The 25550-nt window shown below is 38.7% G+C and overlaps 1 protein-coding gene across 1 annotated transcript in view; it reads left to right on the top strand.

The window, feature by feature from the left end:
• The window catches only part of Pak5 (p21 (RAC1) activated kinase 5), a 64211-nt gene that overhangs the window by 10310 nt on the left and 28351 nt on the right, over positions 1-25550 (top strand). The window contains exon 2 of the mRNA XM_048347419.1: positions 23828-24613. Within this exon, the coding sequence (XP_048203376.1) occupies positions 23828-24613 (786 nt within the window). The remainder of the gene's footprint in view (positions 1-23827; positions 24614-25550) is intronic.

Consider the following 25550-nt stretch of genomic DNA (forward strand, 5'->3'; position numbering starts at 1 on the left):
TTGGATCAGTGGTGTTGGGCTGTTGCATAATAGAATCACTTTTAGGAGTAACAAAAATCTAAACTCCTTCCCCTACCAGCCAAAGTCATCAGCTCAGTGCTGGGCTCCTGGGGGGAGGTGAATGAAACATGTAGACATGGTCAGCTCTATCTACTCATCCTTTGAGGATGAATGTCTTAGTCCATTCCTGTAGCTATAACATAATATACAGCACCATACAAATATCCAAAATGTGTTACACACAGTTCTGGACACCAGGGAATCCAAGATCAAGTTGCTGGCAGGTTCAGTATTTGATGAAGGTTTACTCTCTGCTTCTAAGATGGTACCTTGTTTTATTTGTTTTGTTTTTGTTGCCAGTCCTGGGGCATTGACTCAGGGCCTGAGCACTGTCCCTGGCTTCTTTTTTTGTTGTTGTTGTTCAAGGCTAGTACTCTACCTCTTGAGCCACAGCTCCACTTCTGGCTTTTTTCTATATATGTGGTACTGAGGAATGGAACCCAGGGCTTCATGTATACAAGGCAAGCACTTTTCCACTAGGCCATATTCCCAGCCCTTAAGATGGTGCCTTGAATTCTGATCTTCTCATAAAGGAAGGGACAGAAGGGATAGGGCCATTTGTTCCCTCCAACCCTTTTGTAAATTCACTTTAATAAATCCTAAAGGCCCCACCTCTTATCATATTAGGGCTTGAGTTGCAACACATACAATACCTTCAAACAGTAAATATGAATGACATGTACAGATTGTTAGAAGCACAACACCCCAAATCCAGAAGAGTGATTAGCCAGAACAGTTGAAGAAATCTAGGTGGAGCTAAATAAATAATCCAAAACCTTCTACAAAGATCAGAATGGAAATGCCTTAAGATCTTGCAAATATGTCAGTATCTTATGCTTATCTATTATATCCTCTTTTTCTGTTGTTGTTGTTACTGTTGTTGTTGTTGTTACTGTTGTTGTTGTTGTTGATTGTGGGACTTGTACTCAGGCCTGGGTGCTATCCCTGAGCTCCTTTGCTCAAGGCTATCACTCTACAAGTACTTTGAACTACTGTTCCACTTCCTGTTTTTGAGTGGTTCATTGGAGATAAGTCTCACAAGGGAGTCTGCTTGGTCGTCTTTGAGCCATGATCCTCAGATCTCAGCCTCCTGACTAGCTAGGATTACAGAAGTGAGCCACCAGTGCCCCTCTATCCTTTTATAAGTCAAATATAAAATACATCTCCTGGGGCTGGGAATGTGGCTTAGTGGTAGAGTGTTTGCCTAGCATGCATGAATCCCTAGGTTTGATTCCTCAGCACATAGACAGAAAAAGACTGAAGTGGTGCTGTGGCTCAAGAGATAGAGTGTTAGCCTTGAGCAATAAGAAGCCAGGGACAGTGCTCAGGCCCTGAGTCCCAAGCCCCAGGACTGGCAAAATAAATAAACAAATACATGCATACATCTCCTGCATGCTATTCAGCTAAACATTTTCAGTGCATAATTTTAAATAGGCAAGATGCAAGCATGCTACACCCCCTAGAGATCTCTTTTTAACCAGAGAATGGAGCTGCAACTATACCACCTAGCCAAGAGAGATAACAGAAGCCAGAGAGCCATGGCAAACAGCCATATGCAAGCCCTGGGTCCTGACAGTATGGCAGAGCATGCAGGCTAAGTCTTCCAATTTTTTCGTGACATCACTGATATATACTCCAATTCATCCTGAGTTTCATTCCTAATGCTATATGCGTTAGACTTTGTGTATAGCAGTGTGAAATTCACTTAGCTATGTCAAGAAAAACCCCTTTTCAGCACTTGAGGCTGCTTTTTTGTTTTGTTTTTAATTTCTTTTCTTTGGAATAATTATTTATTTATTGTCAAAGTGATGTACAGAGGGATTAGAGTTTCATATGTAAGGCAGTGAGTACATTTCTTGAACCCCCCCCCCCACCTTTCCCTCTACCCCCATGAGTTGTTCAGTTGGTTTACACCAAATGGTTTTGTAAGTATTGCTTTTGGACTCATTTGTCTTTTTATCCTTTTAACACTAGAGGTCATTCATGAGTTTTGGAAATCAGTGTGTATCTTTCTTAGACAACAAAGGCTATGTCTGGTAGAAAATAAAACAAAAAAATCTCTTACCACACATTATAAAGGTTACCCCAAAATACAACGACTATTTCTATGTACATTTGGTGTCTTTAACTGTTATCCACTATCCATGTTTCTGTTACTTATTGTCCACTTGTCTTGTTTCTACTCAGTTTGGAATACATTTTGAAGAGCCATTTGAGTTTGAAAGAGAAAGATATACTATCTGATTAGAAATTTTACCACCTCATTTATGAGTCATGTTTTTTAAAGTTGCTCAAATGGATCATTTGAAAAAACTGGTCATTTTTTTTAATGTGTTGTTTTGCTCAGTAAAGCATACAAGAAAAGCCTCAGTTCTCCCTGCCTTGATGGCTTTTAATGTAGGCAGCTAAGGGTTGACCTTAGCACTTCAGACCATCCTTCTCATGGTCTCATTTTCCTCATCATTACTCCAGATACTGAGGAAGGAAAGTAATGGCTTGCATGTATGCCTGCTTTTCCCTCAGCCAGGGTCTGTATGTAAGCATGCAGAAACTGATGCAGCACACCTGGGGCGGTGGGGGGGTGGGCGGGGAGATTTCTTTGAGGAGGGAGGCATGGGCCATCTAGTTAGTTCATTCAGTGTCTCATACTCAACCCAAAGGCCAATGAGAAAGTTTCCAAAGTAGAGCCACTGGCCTAGGTACAAGAAAGCAAAGAAATGGAAAGACCTTGGTAATGGGGAGACCACCTGGAGCATAATCTTTTCCCCACTACCAAGACACAGGGCTGTTAATATTCCATCACACAAAGTCCTGATGTTTGATGGCCAAGTCAAACCCAACTGTCAATGCTGGGCCCTTCCACCAGGGATCGAATCCATTTTTCCCCAATATAGATATGACTTGGTTGAAGAGGCATCATTCATTCACCAAATCTAAGAAGCTTTGCTTATTCTTCATCACGCCTTATTTTCTCCATGACAAGCATTCTTTTTCTCTCTCCATTCTTGTTTCCATTACTGTGGCACCCGATAACTGAACTGCATCCAAACAGCTGAATTGATTAGGAATGTACATTGTTAGGCCCAAATCACGACTGATAAAAGAGTGCTATGGAAATGAGCTGGCTAGTAATGCAAATTTAACCTAAAGGTTTCAAACTGTGATTATATAGATCCTTTTAAATTAATTTACTGTAGAATTCCCCCCCCCCATTATCTTACTTCTAGTCTGAGAATATGTGCATATTAGACACATATTTGTTTTTTTCAAAAAGTACACTCTTAAATTGTACTGAAAAGTTATATAATATTAAAAAATGTTTGCCCCCTGATTTCAAAATGAGACTGAAAATCAGATATACAGACATTTCTCCTGATCATCTTAGCCCACATGGAGAGAGCTGAGGGTTTCTGATGAACTTAAATCCACTTCAGTAAAGAGTATTTCTACCTCGGGTTCTTAGATTGATTTGCTGTCCTCTGGGATTAGAAATCCTTCTTAATAAAGCATTTGTGGAAACGACTTTTCATTTCTATTTCAAATCATCTGAAATTGTAAGCACCTTACTAAGAACCTCTTGCTCTGAATCCGTTGAGACTAGGTTGTCAACCTGATGATCCATTGCCTTTGAACACCATAGTGTATGTTTCCTATCTCTTATAGGCTGGATGTTTCATGCCCCTCCCATTAGACAAAATCCGTATACTGAAATACTAAGCTCAATGTAGCCTTATCTGTAGGTAGATCTTAGGTCACTGGGCTCTGTCATTATGAAAGACACCTAAGAGAACTTTGTTTGCCCTGTGTCCATGTGAAGCAATAAGAATACATTTGTCAATCGACCAGAAAGGAGACCTTCCCAAGATATTACATCTTCCAGTAACATGATCTTGAATGTCTCAGCCATCGGAAATCTTATATACTAACTTCAGTTGTTTATTGTAGATCACCCACTCTATGGTCTTCCGTTAAAGTGCTCTCACTGGTTTTAAAAACCAGTGTATCTTCTACTCATCCCTATGTCATTATCCAAACCAGGACATTAACACTGAGTTCATATTTCTTGGGCTCCAGTACTGTCCTAATAATAAAGACCCAATTGACAGATCATTGTTGCATTTAGCTGCCCTGTGTCTTCAGACCATGATGATTCTAGAATGGCTCATCAGCCTTCCTTTGTCTACTGGACTCTTAGAGAGAACAGATAAGTTGTATTGTAGAATTCTCCTCACTTCAGCTTTGAGTCACACTTGCTCATAAGGAGATTCAGGATATTTACCTTTGGAAGATCTATCAGAGAAGGAATGCTGGGCCCTCCCACTGCCTCTAGCCAGGTAAAACTTGGGTTTTCCAGAGTCCCAAGGCTAGTGGCACTGACCTTGATCGCTCAGTGAAGGAGCTGTCCACTGTCAGGTGGCAATGAGTAAGTTTATGAAGGGTAGATTGTTTGTAACTGTGCTATATGGGTCATCACTTATACAACATCCCTCACAAAAAGTTTTTATCCTAAGCTTTAGTTGATTTTCTAAAATGAATTGATTAGCTTATACTTTTGTGTTCACCCTTCTCACAGAGGAGCATTATGTTTCTTCCTTTTCTTTTTTTTTTTTTTTGGCAGTTCTAGAATCTAGGACTTTGCACTTGCCTAACAAGCCACAACTCATCCCTTTTATTGCTTTCCTTTGTTTCTCGATAGAGTCTCACTAACTTTTTGCCTGAACTGACCTGGAGTCATGACCAAGCGGTGGTTTCAGGCATACATCACTACACCAAAAAAAAAAAAAAATTACTCTTGGTGTCATCCTAGGAAGACCAACTTGTCCTTTGCTTCATTTACACTGTTGAACTATTTAACTATCTGCTAACAATTAATATACATAAATAAAAGGGCACAAATAGCTAGGCATCAGTGGCTCATGCCTAGCTTTTCAGGAGGATGAGATCAGAAGATCATGGTTTAAAGCCAACTTGCCAGAAAGTTCATGAGACTCCATCTCTCTTTAACCACAAAAATACTGGATGGAAGGTCTAGCTCAGTGTTGTGTAAGAATGTGAGGCATTGGACTCCAACACTGGAATAGAAAAAAAAAAATAGAAGAAGGGTATTCAGGTACAGGAGTCACAATTTTACAAAGCTCTCCTCCCCTCAGACCCTCATCTCATGCCCACTTTCATTCTCAATCATCACCAAGAGTTACCATCATCTAACACAGATTGTCATGAAATTACAGAATCTCTACCATGTCCATTAAACATCATGGTTATGAGACTCAGTCTATAATCATGCCATTAGCGATTCTGTTCTTCCCAGGCCACCCAGGCCACCATGTAGATTTTGTGTCCCTTATTCCTTCTTTCCTTCATTCAATAACCACTAAGAATCCAGACCTTTAAGCAAAGAGTCTAAAGTCTTTTCACTTTTAACAAAATGAGAAATGTATAAGGATTACCCATGGCATACCTGGTAGTCTATCAGGTGTTAATACATACCTTGTCCACAAGCAATCTAACAATAAATCATTTCACAGATAAGTGATACATGGTTCATGTGGACATGCATCTTTAAATTGCATAGTGGCAGAACAGACCTTTAAACTTGTATCTCTCCATGTTCCATGTGCAAAGCCTATTATAGAACAGTCGTATGAATACCCTGCTTCAGATTACTTGAACACACCTGAGTTTACCTGCAGCTTTTGTGAACTGATCTCCTGCATACTGACAGTTTCTCATCTGCCCTGTATCCAACTCCTTTCCCTAGCATAATAGGTCTGTCTAGAGATGTTGGAGAATGAGTACCCTAGAGGTCATTATTAACCAAAGTGGAAAGGAAGTGGTTAGACAAACACCTCCACTTCTTAGTGAGACAGTTCCTACACATTCCAAGTAGCTCTTCAGAGAGTCAAAGGTAGGTCTGAGTTCCACTTGCTCAGTCAGTGGTTGTCTGCTCATCAGAGCATCCATTATGGGATTGTTCCATTGACACTGTAGTCTTGTCTGTCTCCCATGTGGCCTCCTGGAATTTCCTTCCAATTCAACTAGCTATGCTAAAGTGGTACTGCTTTTAGAAAAGCTCAAACTAGTACAATTCCTTCTACATCTCTTTATGTAGGGAATACAGAATAGGATATAATTCTAGAAAAAAATGTCAGGTCCTGTCTTTTTTTACCTTATGCCACAAAATGCCAACTCTTGAGCATTCTAGTGGTGCTTCTGAAGGGGAAAACCAGTACCATGATACCAGGAAGCTTCTTCTCACCCCCCCCCCTTAAATGAGTGTTCGAGGAGTGTTTTTTGTGTGAGTGTCAACAGGTTAGAGTAGATCAGGTCAGTGGGATTCACAAAGCAGGTGGATCCATCATAAATTCCCAATTTGGATGCCACAGTCTTAAGATTTGAGCCTAGAGAAATTTGATTTCAAGACCTGATTCCTCTACTTGAACTAACTTTGTGACTTTGACTCACTTAACCTTCTTCATATCTAAGTTTTTTTTTTCACTTTGGGTGGTGATAATAACTCTTTCAATCTTGTTAGTTTGTTAAATAGATTGCTTTTGAAAATGTATATGAAAGCCAGGTGCCAGTGTCTCCTGCCTGTAATCCTAGCTACTCAGGAGGCTGACATCTGAGAATTACAGTTAGGAGCCAGCAGAAAAGTTCCTGTGAGACTATTATCTCTAATTAACCACTCAAAAAAGCTGGAAGTGGGGCTATGGCTCAAAGTGGTAGAGTACTAGCCTTGAGCAAAAAAGCCCAGGTCCTGAGCCTGAGTTCAAGCTTCACAACCGACTCTCTCTCTCTCTCTCTCTCTCTCTCTCTCTCTCTCTCTCTCTCTCACACACACACACACACACACACACACACACACACACACACAGAGCTAGTGGCAACTCCAGGTGGCAATGCATTTTTTTTCTAATATTAGCAATGTGAATGTACCAGCTAAGGCACAGAATACAGAATGAGCAGACAAATGCCCTGAGTTCCTAGTCAGATTCCCTACTTAATGGCTAAGGCCCCAGTATCCACATCTGTATCATGGGCATAATATTAGTATATATTTCCTGAAGATACTTACTATGGAGATTATAGAAGGAGGACATTTTGAACAGTGTGTATCATTTATTGTAAGTACCATAAAGTTATCTATAAATCTAGAAAACATTGAATACAAATCTGTGCAAAGATAATCACAGAATGTGGATAGTTGGCACTGATGAACACACAGGGGAGCCATTAGTTGGCCAAGAAGAACACCGTGAAGGGATGGTCCTGAATTTTCTTCTCAAATAGAAGCTATTTATGAGTTGAAGATCAGCTATGGTGAGGTAGAAGCCTTCAGGTGCTAAGAAGTGCTGTTTCTATGATTTAAATAGAGCAGAATTTGAATTGTTCTGCAGGGAATAGAAAGAAAAAAATTCAGAGAAGTAGAAAAAAAGCAGAGGAAGAATTAATAACCATCAAGAAAATGAATGGCAAGTACCATCGTACTAGCTAACACTTACATTACTCCACGGAAGCTCCATCGACCCAGAAAACCATGGTGAAACTGAACAGGCAGGTACAGGAGAGTTGACCACTTTCTTTTCTACATGAATCTATGGTCTTTCTCTTCCCAGGCACCCTATCTACCAATTTGCTGTGTTGTGTGATGCTTCCATGTTGAAAAAGGCCCTTTGCATTTCCTGGATTCTGGGCCAGGACAAAAATGAGACAAAATAAATCAACTTTCATTTTCCATGAAAGCCACCCCTGTCTCTACCATCTGTGACTTAGGGGAGTAGGAACTAAAATGCATGCGTGATGATGACATGTTACTTTTGTTTGCTTACTTTTGTGGTTTTTGTTTTGCTGCTTTCTAGTTGACAAGTTGATCAAATAAAGACTTTTTTGCCTGCTAAGACTCCATTTCATGTACATTTAAACAAGGTGGAGATTTTCCTTGGACTTATTCCAAATTATTCCCTTTTTAAACGGAAGCCAAACTTCAATAGAGAAAGAGGGCACTTTCTACTTCTTAAATTTTGTTCAGATGCTTTGCTCACATTTGACTAATTTGGAACAACTCCGACTCTCAACTCTTCCTAATATTACATGCAAACCAAGCTTTTTAGTAATTCCTAATCTATTATGGTGAAGCCATGCAGTGCAAAATAACAAGAGTAGAATGCACTGAAAAGAAGAACATTTTGTGTCTCCAAAGCTAACTGAGAAATCAACCTGAGGTTCTGTTCATAAAAACGACGAATGCTTGCCAGGTCAGCAACTGTGCTGGGCACTTCCCACCGCAACATAACAGGTGTGACCACAGGTGTGAATACTTTCTAGATTGTACATTAGGGACCTTAAGAGACAGGGCATTGCATTCACCCTGGAATTGAATCAACTTTGGCTGCAGAAATGCCACATAGTAAACAAATGGCGGATTTCTAATGGTGTTATAACATTAAAACTTTCTTTTACCATGTGTATGGGTCAGCAGTTGCTGGGGGTATTCTAATTCAGGCTTCAGATGACCTGGGGTTGGCTGCAGGATTGACACTGGTTTCATGTCTATTCTGGATGCCTCTTGCCATTTTTCATGGATCAGCTTCCAATGACCAAAGCAAGACAGGTGGCCAACCTCACAGGTGATGAGTCAGAGATCTGTACTGTATGTATGTCATATCCTTACATATCTCTACATATCACAAAGTCAGCTGCAAGGAACATGATCATTAATGAGAGAAAAAAACTATTTGAAATGATATTAATTTCAGTCCACTATACCACTAAAAGAGATGTGGAATCTTAGGAAGTTATTGTAACTTCTGTTTTCTCACTTTTAAAATGAGATAGTAATAATGCATGTTTCCTGGGGCTGTTGTGTAGAACAAAAGCAAGACATACGTTTTGCCACCTAGTGATCTGATAAGGTAAACCATTTTGCTTTGAACCTTTTAAGTGCCTACCTTCTCCTCTCTTCTATCCACTCAGTAGTAACTTGCTTGCTCCCCACAATTCATGAATTCATGACAGTACTGCTTGGTCCCCTCTCACCTCTTGGACTGATTCAACTTGTTCTGCTCACACCATGGGTTATGGCACTGTTCATGGGGTAATGGACTGTCCATGCAGATTCCTGTACTTAGACTGTGGAAAAGGTAACAGAACTCTACATGTTTGCTTTATTACAGTGAATGTCCTTTTATTAATGAGTCTTCATAAAAGCACACACCTCTGACTCTTCCAACTTTAATTTGAGATAGCTGTGCAAGCTGGTATTGGCTCAGTAAGTGAGAATCACTTCTATTCACTCACCCCCTACTACGTTGGGTCAAAATAGGACTCCTTACCTACAGAAAGAAAGTTATGGGTCTTTTCTCCATGAAGGTAGAATATATGGTCTATAAAGACAGTACACGGGCTGGGGATATAGCCTAGTGGCAAGAGTGCCTGCCTCGGATACACGAGGCCCTAGGTTCGATTCCCCAGCACCACATATACAGAAAACGGCCAGAAGCGGCGCTGTGGCTCAAGTGGCAGAGTGCTAGCCTTGAGCGGGAAGAAGCCAGGGACAGTGCTCAGGCCCTGAGTCCAAGGCCCAGGACTGGCCAAAAAAAAAAAAAAAAAAAAAGACAGTACAGCTCTCTCAAAAAAAAAAAAAAGAAGAAGAAAAAAAGGTCCTTTGAGCCATGTATGTTCCTCAGCTCTTCCCCTTTTTGTCCCATCCAACAAGCCTCTTCCTTTTTATACATAGAAGAGTGGCTATAGAGGAAGAAAGAAAGAACAGAGGAGGATGGGGGAGAAGCAGTCTCTTGAACAAAGAAAGTTTTTTCCTGTCTTGTTGCTTTCTACTGAGTGGAAGAATTAGCTTACAATGTATAGCTTGGTTTCACATCAAGCTATGATTTGTTAGTGCAATTCCATATGTCAGAAACTAAACACTCTGAAACTAAATTCCTAAAAACACACTCAAAACTACAACACTGATCAAAGAAAAATATACACAAATAAATAACAAGCATCCTGTTTCCCTAGATCAATCTAGATCAGTCTCAATATTTTTGATAGTATGGTACTACAGATTCAACATAATTCCTATGGAAATATGAATGGCTTGATTTTTTTCATTATTGCAGAAATAGAAAAACAGTCCAGATGAGAGTACAGCTCAATGATAGAGCACCTACCTGTCATACAGGAAGCTCATAGTTCGATTCCCACCATCACAAAAAGAAAAGAAAAAGTAAAGAAATCCTAAAAGCTTTATGGAATCTCAGTGACTCCCTCTCACCAGAGTCAATCTGCTCTTGAAGAAAAGAGGAAGAGAAAGAGAGAGGGAGGAGAGAGAGAGAGAGAGAGAAAACAAAGTTGGAAATTGACATTTCCTCCCATTTCTCAAAGATTTCTAAAAACTATAGTAATAAAAAGATCATGTTGTACTGACATAAAGCCAATGTATTCACATAATATTCACAGAATAAACCCCAGATTATTCATCTTTTCAACAACTAATACCAAGGAAACTTGACCTAGAAAAAACAGCGAAAACTATAAAACTCTTAGAAGAAAAGAGGAACTTCTCAGCAATGAATTTGGCAATCACTTCTGGGATATGAAGCCAAAATCATAGCCATGAAAATTTTTTTAAAGTTTATAAACTGAACTTTAAAGGCCCTAACAAGATAGTGAAAAGATAAGCCACAAAATGTGAGAAAATGCTTGCAAATCACATATATATATGTGTGTGTGTGTGATTCATATATATATTCATGTATCATATATATTTCATACATATATAATATGTATTGAATTAATATCCATAACACATTTGGTAAATTCCACTAAATGAACACCCAAAATAAGTAACCCAATCAAATATGAGTAAATGACATGGATAGGCATTTCTGCAAAGAAGGAATAAGGCTGGACAACAAACACAAGAAAAGGGGGAAATAAAAGTTAAAACCATGATGAAAGGACCAAGGATGTAGCTCAGGCCCTAAGTTTGGTCTTTAGCAGCACATAGCAACAACAACAAAATCACAATAAGATACCACTTTATGCCACTAAGATGGCTATGATTTATAAAGTCATAATGCAACATAGCAATTGTTTCAAGGATGTGGGAAAATCAGAAGCATCATGGGTTCTGATGGGAATATCTGCTATATAAACCATATAAGAGGTTCCTTGAAAACGGAAACATATACTTAGTTAAACTATAGCAGTGCTACCTCTAAGTACATACCCAATGGAATGAGGCCTAGACTTGAACAATTCTCATGTACCCATGTTCACACCATTATTTTTGAAAGTCAAACAATGAAAGTAGTCCAAATGCCCATTAGCAAATATATGGGTAATAACATGTGGCATATTTATTCATGTGGAATATTACTATTTCTTTAAAATGACTAAAATTCTTGTAGTTAAAGCACATCAACAGACCTTACAAATATGGTAAATGAAATAATCCAGATATAAAATAATGTTGTATTATGTAGTTACACTTATGTGATAACCCAAGAATAATAACTTACATAGGCAGAAAGTAGAGTCAAAGTTACCAGGGGCTCAGGGCAAAGAGAGATAATGAGAGAGTTTCTGTTGGAGGATGATAAAATGCTCTGGTAACATTGTGTATGTGCTTAGTGCCACTGAATTGCATACTTAAAAACAGTTGAAATGGTACTGTTTTCAGTTATGTATTTTCAACCATAGCAATGATTTTAATAAGAGCTTAGACAACAACCATGGGTTGTTCCTGACAATTCTGCAAGTCAGCAGTTCAGCCTGGGCTCAGCAGGCCTTTCTTATCTCCTCTGCACTCACTCATCTGTCAGCTGCTGAGTTGGCTCCACAAGGCTGATTGGTCTAGAATGGCCTCAGCCCAGATACCTTGTCTCTGCCCACATCTCTTTCATTTTTCACAAGACTAATTCAGACTTGTTCATGTGGCAACTTGAGTGGTTTCAAATTAAAGTGGCACAGCATTAGGCATGACATCATTTCTACTGGTCCATTGGTGGGCGCATGTCACCTGGTTAAAATAAAAGAAAAGGGAATAGAGTCCATAGCTAGATGGAAGGAGCTGCAAAGTCATGTTACAAAGAACTTATGAGTCACATTGGAAAGGACTTATGAACAGTCTGGAGAGGAAAAGTGGGACCATATATAGCATCACTCCATACTCATTTTCTCTTCTAAGAGCCTTTATCAGACTAGTTATCAACCAAGCCAGCTACTGTGCAAACATAGCACTCTGTTAATGCTGTAAGTGCTTAGAACAGCTGAGACATGTGAGAATCTTCAAAGCAACAGAATATTGGGGCTTGGAAGGAGCCAGGCAATGCTTTTTGGTATAGATAAGCATAGACCCAGTAAGGTAAAGTGACTTGACAAAGATTTTAACAGTTGCCAAGGATGGAAGGATGGAACTTGCCCTAAAATCCAGATTGCCAAACTCATATTCCAGTGTTCTCTTGAGTTCATGGTAGGGATGTCATTTCCTCTGTAATAAGTAAGCCCCAAGTCAGCTGTCAAATAAGTTTGATCTGCTTTTCAGAACACTGGAACATCAAGTGTGTCCTGCAGATCAGCAGCATGTGAGAAGTTGAGAATCTCTTTTCTTTAAAATTGTTATTGTAAAGGTGATATACTGAGGAGTTACTGTTACCTAAGTAAGGTAATGAGTACATTTCTTTTTAAACAGTGTCACCCTTTCCCTCCCTTTCTCCCAGTTTTTCCCTCCCAGGCCCCCTCCCCCTTAAGTTGTATAGCTCGTTCAACATAGTGTCTAATGAGTGTCATGACTGCATTTGTTGACCCGCTGTCCCACCACATCTGTGCTCCCCCCAACCCTCCCCTAGACAGATAAACTAAGAGAACAAAAACAGTGACAAAGGAAAAAACAAAAGCCAAAATAACAAAAAGCCTCTTGTTTCTATTTCTTGGAGTTCATTTCAGCCAGATCTGCTTATCCTCTCTCTGTTAGAAGATGCTAGTAGATTGGTGTGTGCAGTAGATCTTGATAATAAATTGCATTAGGTTACTGGTGTCCAACCTTCGCTGCATTTTGGAATAATCTGAGAAAGGTTTAAAACTACTGCTTCCCAGCCCCCACCACAGAGATCCTTCTTAATTTACTCCTAGATACTGTCTGCGCTTAAAGAGTTTTGAAATTTCCCCCAAACACTATGTGTCCGTAATTCCTTCCTTCCTTTCTTTTCCTTCTTTCCTTCCTTCCTTCCTTCCTTCCTTCCTTCCTTCCTTCCTTCCTTCCTTCCTTCCTTCCTTCCTTTCCCTTCCTCTCTTCTTTCCTTCCTTTCTCTTTCTTTCTTTCTTTCTTTTCTTTCTTTCTCTCTCTTTCTTCCTTTCTTTCTCTTTCTGTGTATGTGTGCCAGTATTGGGGCTTGAACTCAAGGCCTGCCTGGATACTGCCCCTTAACTTTTTTGTTCACAATTGGCACTCTACCACTTGAGCCACATCTTTCAATTTTGGGGGGTTAACTGGAGATAAGAATCTAATGAACTTTCTTAACCTGGCTGGAATTGAACTTCAATTCTCAGCTCTCAGCTTCCTAAGTTGATAGGATTTCAGGTGTGAGCCACTGGTACCTGGCTGTAGCCTATTTCTAAGGTGACAATGTTAGCAGCCTGTCGTCTAGTTTTCCCTTGGTGCAGTGAGCTAGTGTTTCCTTAAGGAGCAAGCATAGTCTTCAGTTGATAAACTTGCTCTAGTGTCAAGAGTTAGAATTAGGACAAAGAAATTATTTCAATGTGAGTTTTTTTTTTTACAAGATTTGAAGGTCAAATGATAGAACTTGTTATTGGGAACAATTATCTTGAAAGTGACTTTATTCCCCTTTTAAGTTTTGCCATGAATGTGTGATGAAATTCCATATAATACCATTGTGCAAGGAATCATACATCTAAAGATTAAGGACAAAGAAGCATATAAATTATGAAAGTGAAATGACAATAGGAAGTTACGAATGTGCAGGTATTTCACATGAATATAATCATTAGGCTATCTGATTTTTCCCCCCAAGCCTCTTGAGCATTCAGTCAGACCATTACTAGACTCTTTATGAATAGAAAGCAAGAGTGAGGACTGCAATCTTCCCTAACAGGAAAGCAAAATTTCCAATTCTCATTTGAAAGTCAATGGTTCATGAGGCCTTATCTGTGGGACCTAGTGACCTAATGAATCCAGCCTACAGAGATTTTCTGAGGGCAAAAGCAGCTCTAAATCTTATTTGTTTCTCAGGATTTTTGTTTTTGTTGTTAAGTCTACAATCAAACATAAAAACACAATGGATGTAATAAAATTGTGGGCAAAGGAAAGGTAATTTTGGTTCATTCTTTCCTGATGTATGTGTGTTGTAAGGATCCCCGATTTATCTAAGATATTGCTTAGGGAAGGGACTGAGATATTTGCCAAAGGCACTTCAAGAAGTGCATTCTCTCCAAGTGTGGTGCAAGGGTTTGCTAGTCTATTGCTATCCTGAGACAGTGAATAGGAGTTCGGTGAACTCTTCACAGCATCCTGCATTCAGGCTTAAACTTGACCTCTGGGATGTTTGAACACAATCATAATAGGATAAATATTATCCATCATTATGAAACATACACAGGCTAGGAAGATAATACTCCAGAGGTGCCCTTTGTGCTGTAAATTGGTCATTTCCCTCTTTCTGTTTGTTTTCCTATAACACAAAAAACATCCCACACTAATCTGGGTTTAAGAACTAGAAAATATTTTATAATGTATATACATAGATGTATACACTTATATGGCATTTATAATTAGATTATATTCGATATATATATTCAATATTTATGTGAAATCAGATATATATTATATATAATTATATGTAATATTTTGCAAGAGAAAGAGGAAAAGAAAGGAACGAAGGAAGGAAAAAAGGGAAGGAGAGAGAGAGGGAGGGAGGGAGGGAATAAAATCACATGATTACATTCTATATGTACTCAGAAAGCAAAGTAATGCTGGGAAACTACCACTTTTGCTGTCCTCCCAGGACATGCAAGTTTTTCTAGCTGGTGAAAGTAGCACCACATTCTGACTTGTGGAAATGTTAAAGAGATTGAGACTTCCAGGAACTGCCAATTACTTTGTTGTTGTTGTTACTGGAAGCTTTGATTTGCTTTCTTCCATAACACTAGGTATTAAACCAAGGACATCACGTGTAGGAACTGTCAAGCCTTTTCTTTGCTGTTATTTGTCTGGGGTTTTCTGTGTGTATGCTGGTCTTGTGGTTTGAACTCAAAGCCTTGTTTTTGTTTTTGTTTTTTTGGCCTTGATATAGGCTTGAACTATAACCCTCAAGTGCTCTCCCTCCCTGGTGGCTAATATTACAATGTGAGCCACCACACTCGGCTACTATCACTTTTTTTTCTTTCTTTCTTATTTTTTTGCCAGTCCTGAGGCTTAAACTGAGGGCCTGAGCACTGTCCCTGGCTTCTTTTTGCTCAAGGCTAGCCATTTTCTATATATGTGGTGCTGAGGAATCAAACTCAGGGCTTCATGTATACAAGGCAAGCACTCTACCACTAGGCCATACTCCCAGCCCCAAGCACTTTTTTTTTTTTTTTTTTTTGGCCAGTCCTGGGCCTTGGACTCAGGGCCTGAGCACTGTCCCTGGCTTCTTCCCGCTCAAGGCTAGCACTCTGCCACTTGAGCCACAGCGCCGCTTCTGGCCGTTTTCTGTATATGTGGTGCTGGGGAATCGAACCTAGGGCCTCGTGTATCCGAGGCAGGCACTCTTGCCACTAGGCTATATCCCCAGCCCTGCCAAGCACTTTTTAATAGTATTAATAACATCATTTGTTAGACATTTGTAAGTTCTGGTGACTCATTAATCATTGTTTTCAGAGATAGGATTTCCACAACCATTGGTAAGACAATCTGCTGTTCACCTCGGTTACACTGACCTCTGCTTTTATACATGATGGCTTCTTTGCCTTCATCTTAGGGTGACTTCAGCCATCCTACATAGGAAATGGGAGCAGATAGATAAGTGTGCTGTTGCATTCCCTCAAATGATCAAATCAAGGCAACAGTCTTCACAGCTCTACAGAAAAGGCCAAGCCTGATACCACATACTTGGATTTGCTTCCCCTTTCCTTCTTCTCTTTTATTATTATTATACTTTATTTTTAAAAAATGTTCTTTAGTTTTATTGTAAGGTGATGTACAGAAGGGTTACAGTTACATCATCAGGTAATGAGTACATTCCCTTACCCCTCCCTCATGCTCTCCCAGTCTTCTCCCTTCAGACTTCCCCATCCCTAAGTTGTATAGTTCATTTCCAACATAGTATCTAGTGAGTATCACTGCTGAATTGGTTCACCCTTTGTTCTACTATTTGTGTGGTTCCCTTTCCCCCCACCCCAAATCAGATAAGCATATATCAGACAAAGCATACAGAAATAAAAAGCAACAACTAAAGAGAATAAACCAAAAGAAGTGGGAAGGAAAGCAAAAAAGAACTGAAAACAGTACAATAAAAAGCCTTTTCTTGGTGTTCATTTCAATAAGCATAATTTTCTATGATCATATGCACATTTCTTGACCTTACTTTGCAAAAGAATCTGCTTTAAATAAAAAAATGAATACGGTTTAATCTGCCTCATTAAGTGCAGAGTACTAAAAACACTTTAGGTAAATGAATAAAATAATGCCTAGAAATATTTCCATATACCTCACTGCTTAACTAGCCAGTGAGCCAGAAGCCATCATGCAAATAATAGAATACCCAGAGACAGTATTCATGATCTTTAAGTGACTTCAAACAAAAATCTAAACACATCTATTGACTGATTGAATTAGGTGGCTCTAGCCCATGTGTTCAAAGCAGCAATAACCCAGCCTGCAAACAATTCCAATTGCCTTGTCAAGTTTCCATTAAATGGGAGTCACTTGGTGGAGAGCAGTCTCTTGTGGAACTTGCTCACTGATTGTACTGGCCTCATTGCAGCATAGGAAGTAGAGAAGACGAAAAACACTACAGCATTTTCCAATTAATGAGAAAAGCTTTATTCCTGCAAAATCCACAAATCCTATATACATTTTACTTCCTTGATATTAATGAAAAGCATAACCATATCTTTAGTTATAAAAGAAACGGGCTTATGCAGATTCCATGTGATTGAGGATATTACATAATTTTTAAGAAGTGTCTTTATAATCAGAAACCTTTACCATCATCTAAGATATTCTGCCTAAATATGCAACTCTCAATTTCTCACCACAATGGGTATTAAATAAAAATATATGTAGAAAATATGAAGAGACTGAAACGATGTCTTATGATGTTACAACATCCAGTTGAGAATTGACATTTCTTCCCATAAAAGACCCACGTATATGAGATATGTTTTCCTTATGTTTTGTCCCAAGATGTTTCTAGTCACATGTTTTAGTATAAACAAAGGCACTAGGACTCTTAACAACAGGGTAAGAATTTACGTAGACAGTTTAAAAGTAGATCCTTCCGAAGTGCATCTTGGTTTATTCTTGAGTGAGAGGAATGTTTGACTTATCCTTATCCTGGGAAGTTTTTACCCAGAAAGACAAAAGGGAACACACTCTTGATATTCTGAGAAGATATTGTTTATCAAAAGGAAATGGAAGGTCTTATTAGGGCAAGGCTGTTAATTACACACTTCATTATTGTCAAGGTTAATACAGCCTATGAAAACAGAGGCACTTTTTCATCCCTTCTCCAGGAACAAGGGGAGACAGCTGTTCTCCAGGACAGATCCATTATAGCTTATCACTAGCCGCCAGCCTACACAAGGAGTGCCATGAAATATAGCTGCTGTCACCAGGAGCCAGAACAGATGCCGAGCTGGTCCAGGGTACAATGGAAAAAAACAATGAGAACCACAGCTTCCAACTTAAATAGATTGGATTGCATTGATGGTTAATGCCCGGAGGTTCCATGGCATAGAATTCTCACAGTTATTGTATTATTGATTTTTCTTAAGCTGCACAATCTTGCTTTAATAAATATCTGTTGTTGACGATAATAAATAGTGGTTCTCGTCCAACACCTGATTAAACTGTGTTGGAAAAAATTCTACATGATTGGGTTCCATTATTATTGTTTTACTGGTTATGATTTAGTAAGTAAAGAATGAGTCAGGAAAACAAATACTTCTTTGGTTCTGGATTAACTGGCCTTCCTGGTCAAATAAGGTTTTGCTACCCTTCCATTTTACTTTTTCTAGGGTTGACTAACCAATTGTTCTTAACAACATTTTGGTGTGCTCTTGTGTGTTTGCATTCAAGTGGAAAGCATGAGATTCCAGGAATAGCTCCTTTGAAAAACTAACTCATAAAGTAAATACCAAGAAGCTAGTACTTGAGATGTGTGGGGAGAGGTTACAGGGTAGGGGCAGATGAGTGGAAAGAGGAAAATGGGGAGAAAGAAGTCATAATATCAATATCCTATGAAACTACGAAAATTGAAGAGGGACTGGATTGGAATGGATGGGGGAGAAAAATGAAAAGGGTGATAGTGATCAAGAGGCATTGTACCTGAAGTGAGCCAGACCCAAAGAAACATGGACTCTATGGTCTCCCTTATTGGGAATAATTAGTACAGGTTTAGGCAAGTCATAGCAGAGCATCACAAGGCCCAATAGCTATACCCTTATGCACACCTAAGATGATGCTAAGTGAAATGAACTCCATGTTATGGAAACAATTGTTATATCACAGTTGTAACTACTTTCAACGTCCCATGTGTATCTGTAGCTTCTATTATTGATGATGTTCTTGTATCACCTTCCTGTGGATGTACCTACACTATCTCTGTAATCTTATCTGAGTATATTGGAAACCATGTATACTGGTATTGGATGCAGGAAATTGAAAGGGAATACCAAAATTGAGAGACACAGGGTAAAAAAAGACAAACAACTACAAAAGCAATACTTGCAAAACTGTTTGGTGTAAGTGAACTGAACACCTCAGGGGGGGAAAGGGTAAGGGGGAGGGGGGAGGGGGGTATGAGGGACAAGATAACAAACAGTACAAGAAATGTATCCAATGCCTAACGTATGAAACTGTAACATCTCTGTATATCAGTTTGATAATAAAAATTTGGAAAAAAAAAAGAGGCATTGTACCTATAAACCAATGTGTTGGGGGTAACTTACCCCTTTGTACAACTACTGAAAGATAATTTTAAAACATTTTTTAAAGAATGGTATATTTACTTCATCAACCAATATTTTCAAATGCCAAAAGTGAGACCTACAGTTGGGGGGGGGGGGCCGGGAGAAGTCTTAATTTCATTATTTTATTTATTTATTTATTTATTTATTTTTGGCCAGTCCTGGGGCTTGGACTCAGGGCCTGAGCACTGTCCCTGGCTTCTTCTTGCTCAAGGCTAGCACTCTGCCACTTGAGCCACAGCACCACTTCTGGCCATTTTCTGTATATGTGGTGCTGGGGAATTGAACCCAGGGCCTCATGTATATGAGGCAAGCACTCTTGCCACTAGGCCATATCCCAGCCCAGAAGTCTTAATTTCAGTATCATTTTCTTAGTTTCTTTTGTTTTGTTTTTTCCTATAGCTAGATTAAAATTTCTTCTTTTCAAATAGCTCCAACAATAGACTCAAGGCCCCAATGTTTTATTAATCTGAAATTCTAAGGGTTACAGCTTCATACTGTTTTTTTTTTAAGTAAATGTTTACATTATGGGTGTTTTTTTTAACACCAAAATGATGAAATCTATTAAGGTCATTATTTTGGTTAACCATGAAGATAAAAAGTCACATTCATTGAAAATGAGAAAACACTGAACAGTACAACTCACTGAACCAACCATAGCAGCTAGTAATTTACATATATATAATGTTTTATATATATATATACATATATATTACTCATTTACTGCTAAATTGTAGATAGTAAAATATACATCTGTACTATTTTTGTGTTACATATTTGCAAATATATGTATATACATATGCAGAGCACACATGTGTGTTATTAATGTTGCCTCCTGTTATACTGAAAAGCATGTCTCATTCTAACATTTTATTTTACCAGTAACCAAAATTACAGAAATAACATGGGAAAATGCACTAATTGTATTATTATACAGTGTGAAATACAGACCAGCAGCAAAAACATCAACTGAGAGCTCTTCAGTATCAACATCACAAGTGCCTTCCCAATGCCTATTGAATCGGACTATATTTTGAAAGTCTAATTTTATTGATTATAAGACTCATATATTACATTTTTTAAGCTTTTTTTTTTTGTGGCCAGTCCTGGGGCTTGGACTCAGGGCCTGAGCACTGTCCCTGGCTTCTTTTTCTTTGCTCAAGGCTAGCACTCTGCCACTTGAGCCACAGCGCCACTTCTGGCCATTTTCTGTATATGTGGTGCTGGGGAATTGAACCCAGGGCCTCATGAATAGGAGGCAGGCACTCTAGCCACTAGGCCATATCCCCAGCCCCATATATTACATTTTTTAAGAAAGATATAAACAGAGTACCATATATTTCATCTAACAATTATGGTAAATTCTTCAAGAATTTTGTGTTTTGTATCTAAAGTTACTAATGGTAGTTTATAATGGGACCTTGAGGATTAGTAATGTGACTTAGTGGTAGAGTGCTTGCCTCGCATGTATGAAGCCCTAGGTTTGATTACTTGGTACCACATAAACATAATTAAATAAATAAAATGAACATTAAAAGACTGGACCTAAAATCCTACTTCTTCCTTTTTAAGTAGCTGGGATATGTCTTCTGTTGTTCGTAGCTTCATTTTTCCCTAAATGGTCTGCCTAATTTGAAAGTAAATTTCACTGAGAAGATGGTTAAATAACTACTATTTACTAGTGCTTTCTGAATGCCAGGAGTCAACAGCACATGCTGTCTTACTAAATCATCACATTAACCTAAAGATTTAGTCTCACCATTTTATGAAGTAACTTCCTTGACACCTGACATTATAAAGCTTGTAAGTGCTATAAGCCCAAGATTCAAAACAATGATAATTACTACATTTTTTAATGTCTCTTCTTCAATGGGCAGCCTGTTTTTCTTCTAAATACCCTTTAGCTCGTAGCCATGTTGATATTTCTACTTCTTCATTAACAAACATAGAGTTACATTTACTGAGTGAACTGCTACAAATATTCATGTGAGCTGAGCATGCCTCTCTGGACTTGCAGTTGCAAGTACATAGAACTGGCTGATTTTCAAGTTCTCAGAAACAAGGACCTTCCAGTATACTGCAGAAATTGGAATGAATGATTATACTGAAGTGGATACAGAAAAAAGACATTAACTTGAGTAACATTGAGAAATGGTGCTTTGAGTGGAAACTGTAATACAAAAGTCAAAAAGAACTGGATGTAAATAATATTCTACTTGGCAAGACATTTCTCATGGTAAAATGAGTCAGGGGTTCTGAACCTGCTCTGCAATACTGGGATGGAGGAGATAGATGGATGACAGATGGTGGGGCCTGTGTTTTTCACTATTAGGCAAGAAGGTGACAGATAAGGAGAAAGTTAGAATAAACCATATGGTAATAGATTATATTCAAAGGCATCAGTATGAAATCACATTGTTCAATATAAAAAGAGGATGGGTAAGTACAATTTTATGTATACATGGGCATATGTTTTATGTTTGTATATACCTATATATGTTTTGTGCTTATGTTTATACATTATATCTTCCCTTTCTCCATTTACTGCATGGGCCTATGAGCAATCAAACCCCAGGAGGAGACTAGAACCCAGACAATCGTTTTGAAAAGGAGCCAGGACTTCTTAGTGTAATGGCTGATTTATCAAAGAAACACAACAGCCAATCCAAAAGAATTTTCACTGACCAAAAGCTAGAGCCTTTGATCAATAGTGCAAATAACAGTGTTGGATCATAACCCTTTCATGAATATCAATGAATTCATCCAGTAAATAAATGGGGGACAATAAACATGTCTCCAGTATAGAAGAAGAATTCCAGATACCTTATGTAGATGAGCTCTCTCTACCCCAGAGATACAGAGCTCAACTCCCTATTCCTTGGGAGTGAGATGTTCTTTGCATTTTGATCCCAAGAGGAAGGCTGGAGAATACATCTTATAGTGTAGAAACATGGGAAATGCTACCTCACCAAAGTGATCGAAGAAAACATCACTAAGTCATACGGCTGGTATATACACTAACTAGGATAAAATGAAACTGGTACTTTACTCTTCATTTTCTCCCACAAACCCATTATTCCAGTGTAATCACAGGGAAAGCCTCAGAGAAAGCCAAATCTACAAAACACCTGCTTGGTCCTCCTCAAAATTACCAAGGCCTTCAATAGGAAGGAAAGTCTGAGAAACTGGGAACACTGAAGAGACATGACCAATAATGTAATAAGTCACTGTTGATAGTACACTGGAGCCATGGAAAAACATTAATGAAATTTTAATAAATGTGGAGTTTCATTAATTACCAATGTAGGCTGTTAACTCCAGGAAAAACTGGCTGAGAAGTCTATGAAAACTATGTATTATCTTCATAAAATAAAGCATATTTATAATCTTCTAAAATAAAGTATATTTAAAAGACAATAGGCCAAAGCATTTGTCCAGGACTATTAGAAAAATATAAATAAAAAAATGGTGCCCTTCAACATGAATTGTATAAGAATAACTGATGTATAAACCATGAGCTCTGGCACAATTTAGTCTTCCTCCTTCCCTTTGAAGTTGCCTATTGTACTAACTGTGATGCTGTTGAACTTCTTGCCCCTTGCTCAAAGGGGACTTTCTCTTAAAATCCTGGAAGTCACAACACTTTGTTCTTTCTTCTTTTATCCACCCCCTTCATATTTTGCTCCCAACCTCCTCATTATCAAGGCTTCACTGACTAGATTTTGCGAGTGGTTTGCTGTTTCTCTGTTCCTTGTATTTCAGTGTTATTTTGGTTCATTAAAGGGAACAATTTGTCACTAAGATCCAGGTATAACCACATCATTATCAAGCCATCCAAAATTCAGAGATGATAATATTTAGAAGTGTGTCCAGGCCTCAGCAAGCATTATAGTTATGGAGTGAATAAAAACATCATATTTGATCACAAATTAAACTCTACAAGTAATTTCCACACAGTTCCTTATTCAGCTTCAAAAATGCTTCCCTGTTCTATGAAGTCCCATATCATCAGTTATTAGTGTCTTTAATAAACATTTTAAACAGTATACCCATTCCTACTTATAGGTATTGCTTAGTGGATTTTGTTTATTTGTTTGTTTGTGTTCGTTGTGGGGCTTGAACTCTAGGACTGAGCACTGAACCTGAGCACTTCAAGGCTATCCCTCTACCACTTGAGCCACAGCACCACTTCCTGCTTAGTGGATTTTTCTCAAAATCCTCTGAGTAGTAAATATACTTTTTATAACCAAATAATTCTAGATTGTTAAAACTCATAACAATCAGCTCATCTGTTAGAATTTCTTTTAGATAAAGAATCAGGAAGAAAGTATTTGCCAGTAAGATAAGTTTCTAACTATATTTCTGATCATTAGTATCTCAATGGGAATAAATAAGTACAAAGCTGATGTTATTGTTTCATATTTAATTTATTTTGCCAGTGAAACCAAGCAATTTTTTTCTCTTCTTCAATCTTTTATAAAATGTGCCTAGGGGATGGAGTAGGAAGTGGCATTCTTCTGGCAATTTTAAGATATAACATGTTTTCTTTAAACGGTATTCCTTTGATTATTTCCAGACAATTGTTAGAGGAAACAAGTCCTGCAAGGAATCTTCCATCAATGGCCTGCTGGAGGATTTTGACAACATCTCTGTGACTCGTTCCAACTCCCTAAGGAAAGAAAGTCCACCTACCCCAGATCTGGGAGCTGCCAGCCATGGTCCAGGCCACTCTGAAGAAAATGGCTTCATCACCTTCTCCCAGTACTCCAGCGAATCCGACACCACCGCAGACTACACAACTGACAAGTACAGAGAGAAGAGTCTCTACGGAGATGATCTGGATCCCTACTATAAAGGCAGCCATTCCTCCAAGCAAAATGGGCACATCATGAAAATGAAACACGGAGAGGCCTACTATTCTGAGATGAAGCCTTTGAAAACAGATATGGCCAGATTTCCTATGGATTATCCTGCACACTTGGACTCTCTGAGCAAACCAAGCGAATATGGTGACCTCAAATGGGAGTACCAGCGAGCCTCAAGTAGTTCCCCTCTGGATTACTCATTCCAATTCACGCCTTCTAGAACTGCAGGGACTAGCAGGTGCTCCAAGGAGAGTCTGGCATACAGTGAAAGTGACTGGGGACCCAGCCTGGATGACTATGACAGGAGGCCAAAGTCATCGTACCTGAATCAGACCAGCCCCCAGCCAGCCATGCGCCAGAGGTCCAAGTCAGGCTCAGGGCTCCAGGAACCCATGATGCCATTCGGAGCAAGTGCATTTAAAACCCATTCCCAAGGACACTCCTACAACTCCTACACCTATCCTCGCTTGTCTGAGCCCACAATGTGCATTCCAAAGGTAATGCTTCTTACTTCTGAAGTATGTGACAGCCCCTCATACCCCAAAAGGATAGGCTAGCCTGGTCTTATTCAATCAGAGTCTACAGAGCTTGTCCTGCTCTTCCATGAGAATCCCTATCAAAGCTTATCTAACTTCTCCCCATGAGCCCTAAGAACAAAAGTTTGGGGACAAGGTATATATTTCACTAAAATAAAAATCTGGCCAGTGGGATTTTCCATAAAATTTCTGATTTAAAGGAAATTTTATTTGATAGAAAGAATTTTCTGATTTTCCAATGATAACCTACTATGAGATCATATGTTTACCAAGGTCCCTGTGAAATTCCTGTGGTTATAGGCCTTTCAAAAGGAAAATACAGGGATCAGACATTTGAGAACATCTTAGGAATGACTTAAGCTATTTTGGGGGGAGGGAATAAAGCTATCAGGTTAGTTTCCAACATCTAAAATTTAAAACAAATCCAGAGATGTGAAGGTTTGAAATGTGCACCCCAAGTTAAAAATTCAAGTAATCACTATGTTTTTTTGTCTTACTATGTTAATTTATTTGAATACCTATGGTGAGAGTGTCATAAATGTCTTCATTTCCTCTTCATCTTACCAGGGGAATTGCTAGAAAGTGGTCTAGTTAGGCAACAGCCAAAGGCTACATGTATGTATCATTACAAGAGGGAACTATGATAGAAGGAACACCTTTTTAGTTCTAGAGTGAAATAAGCAAATTAACATAGCCTGTTGCTAAATCTCAGGCATTAACCATAGGAAGATATTTTATCTAGGAGTAAAGAATAGGATTTTGTGTGTGAGTGTGGTGTATGAAAATATAGGTAAGGTAGCTGGTTTTTACCATAGTCACAGAGAACATGTTCATGGGCGGTTTGGGGCCATTGACATACTTGGCTCACTAAACACTCATTTCTAAAATTAAATAGGAA

The sequence above is a fragment of the Perognathus longimembris genome, chromosome 6, assembly GCF_023159225.1.
Source record: "Perognathus longimembris pacificus isolate PPM17 chromosome 6, ASM2315922v1, whole genome shotgun sequence".
Taxonomy (NCBI): domain Eukaryota; kingdom Metazoa; phylum Chordata; class Mammalia; order Rodentia; family Heteromyidae; genus Perognathus; species Perognathus longimembris.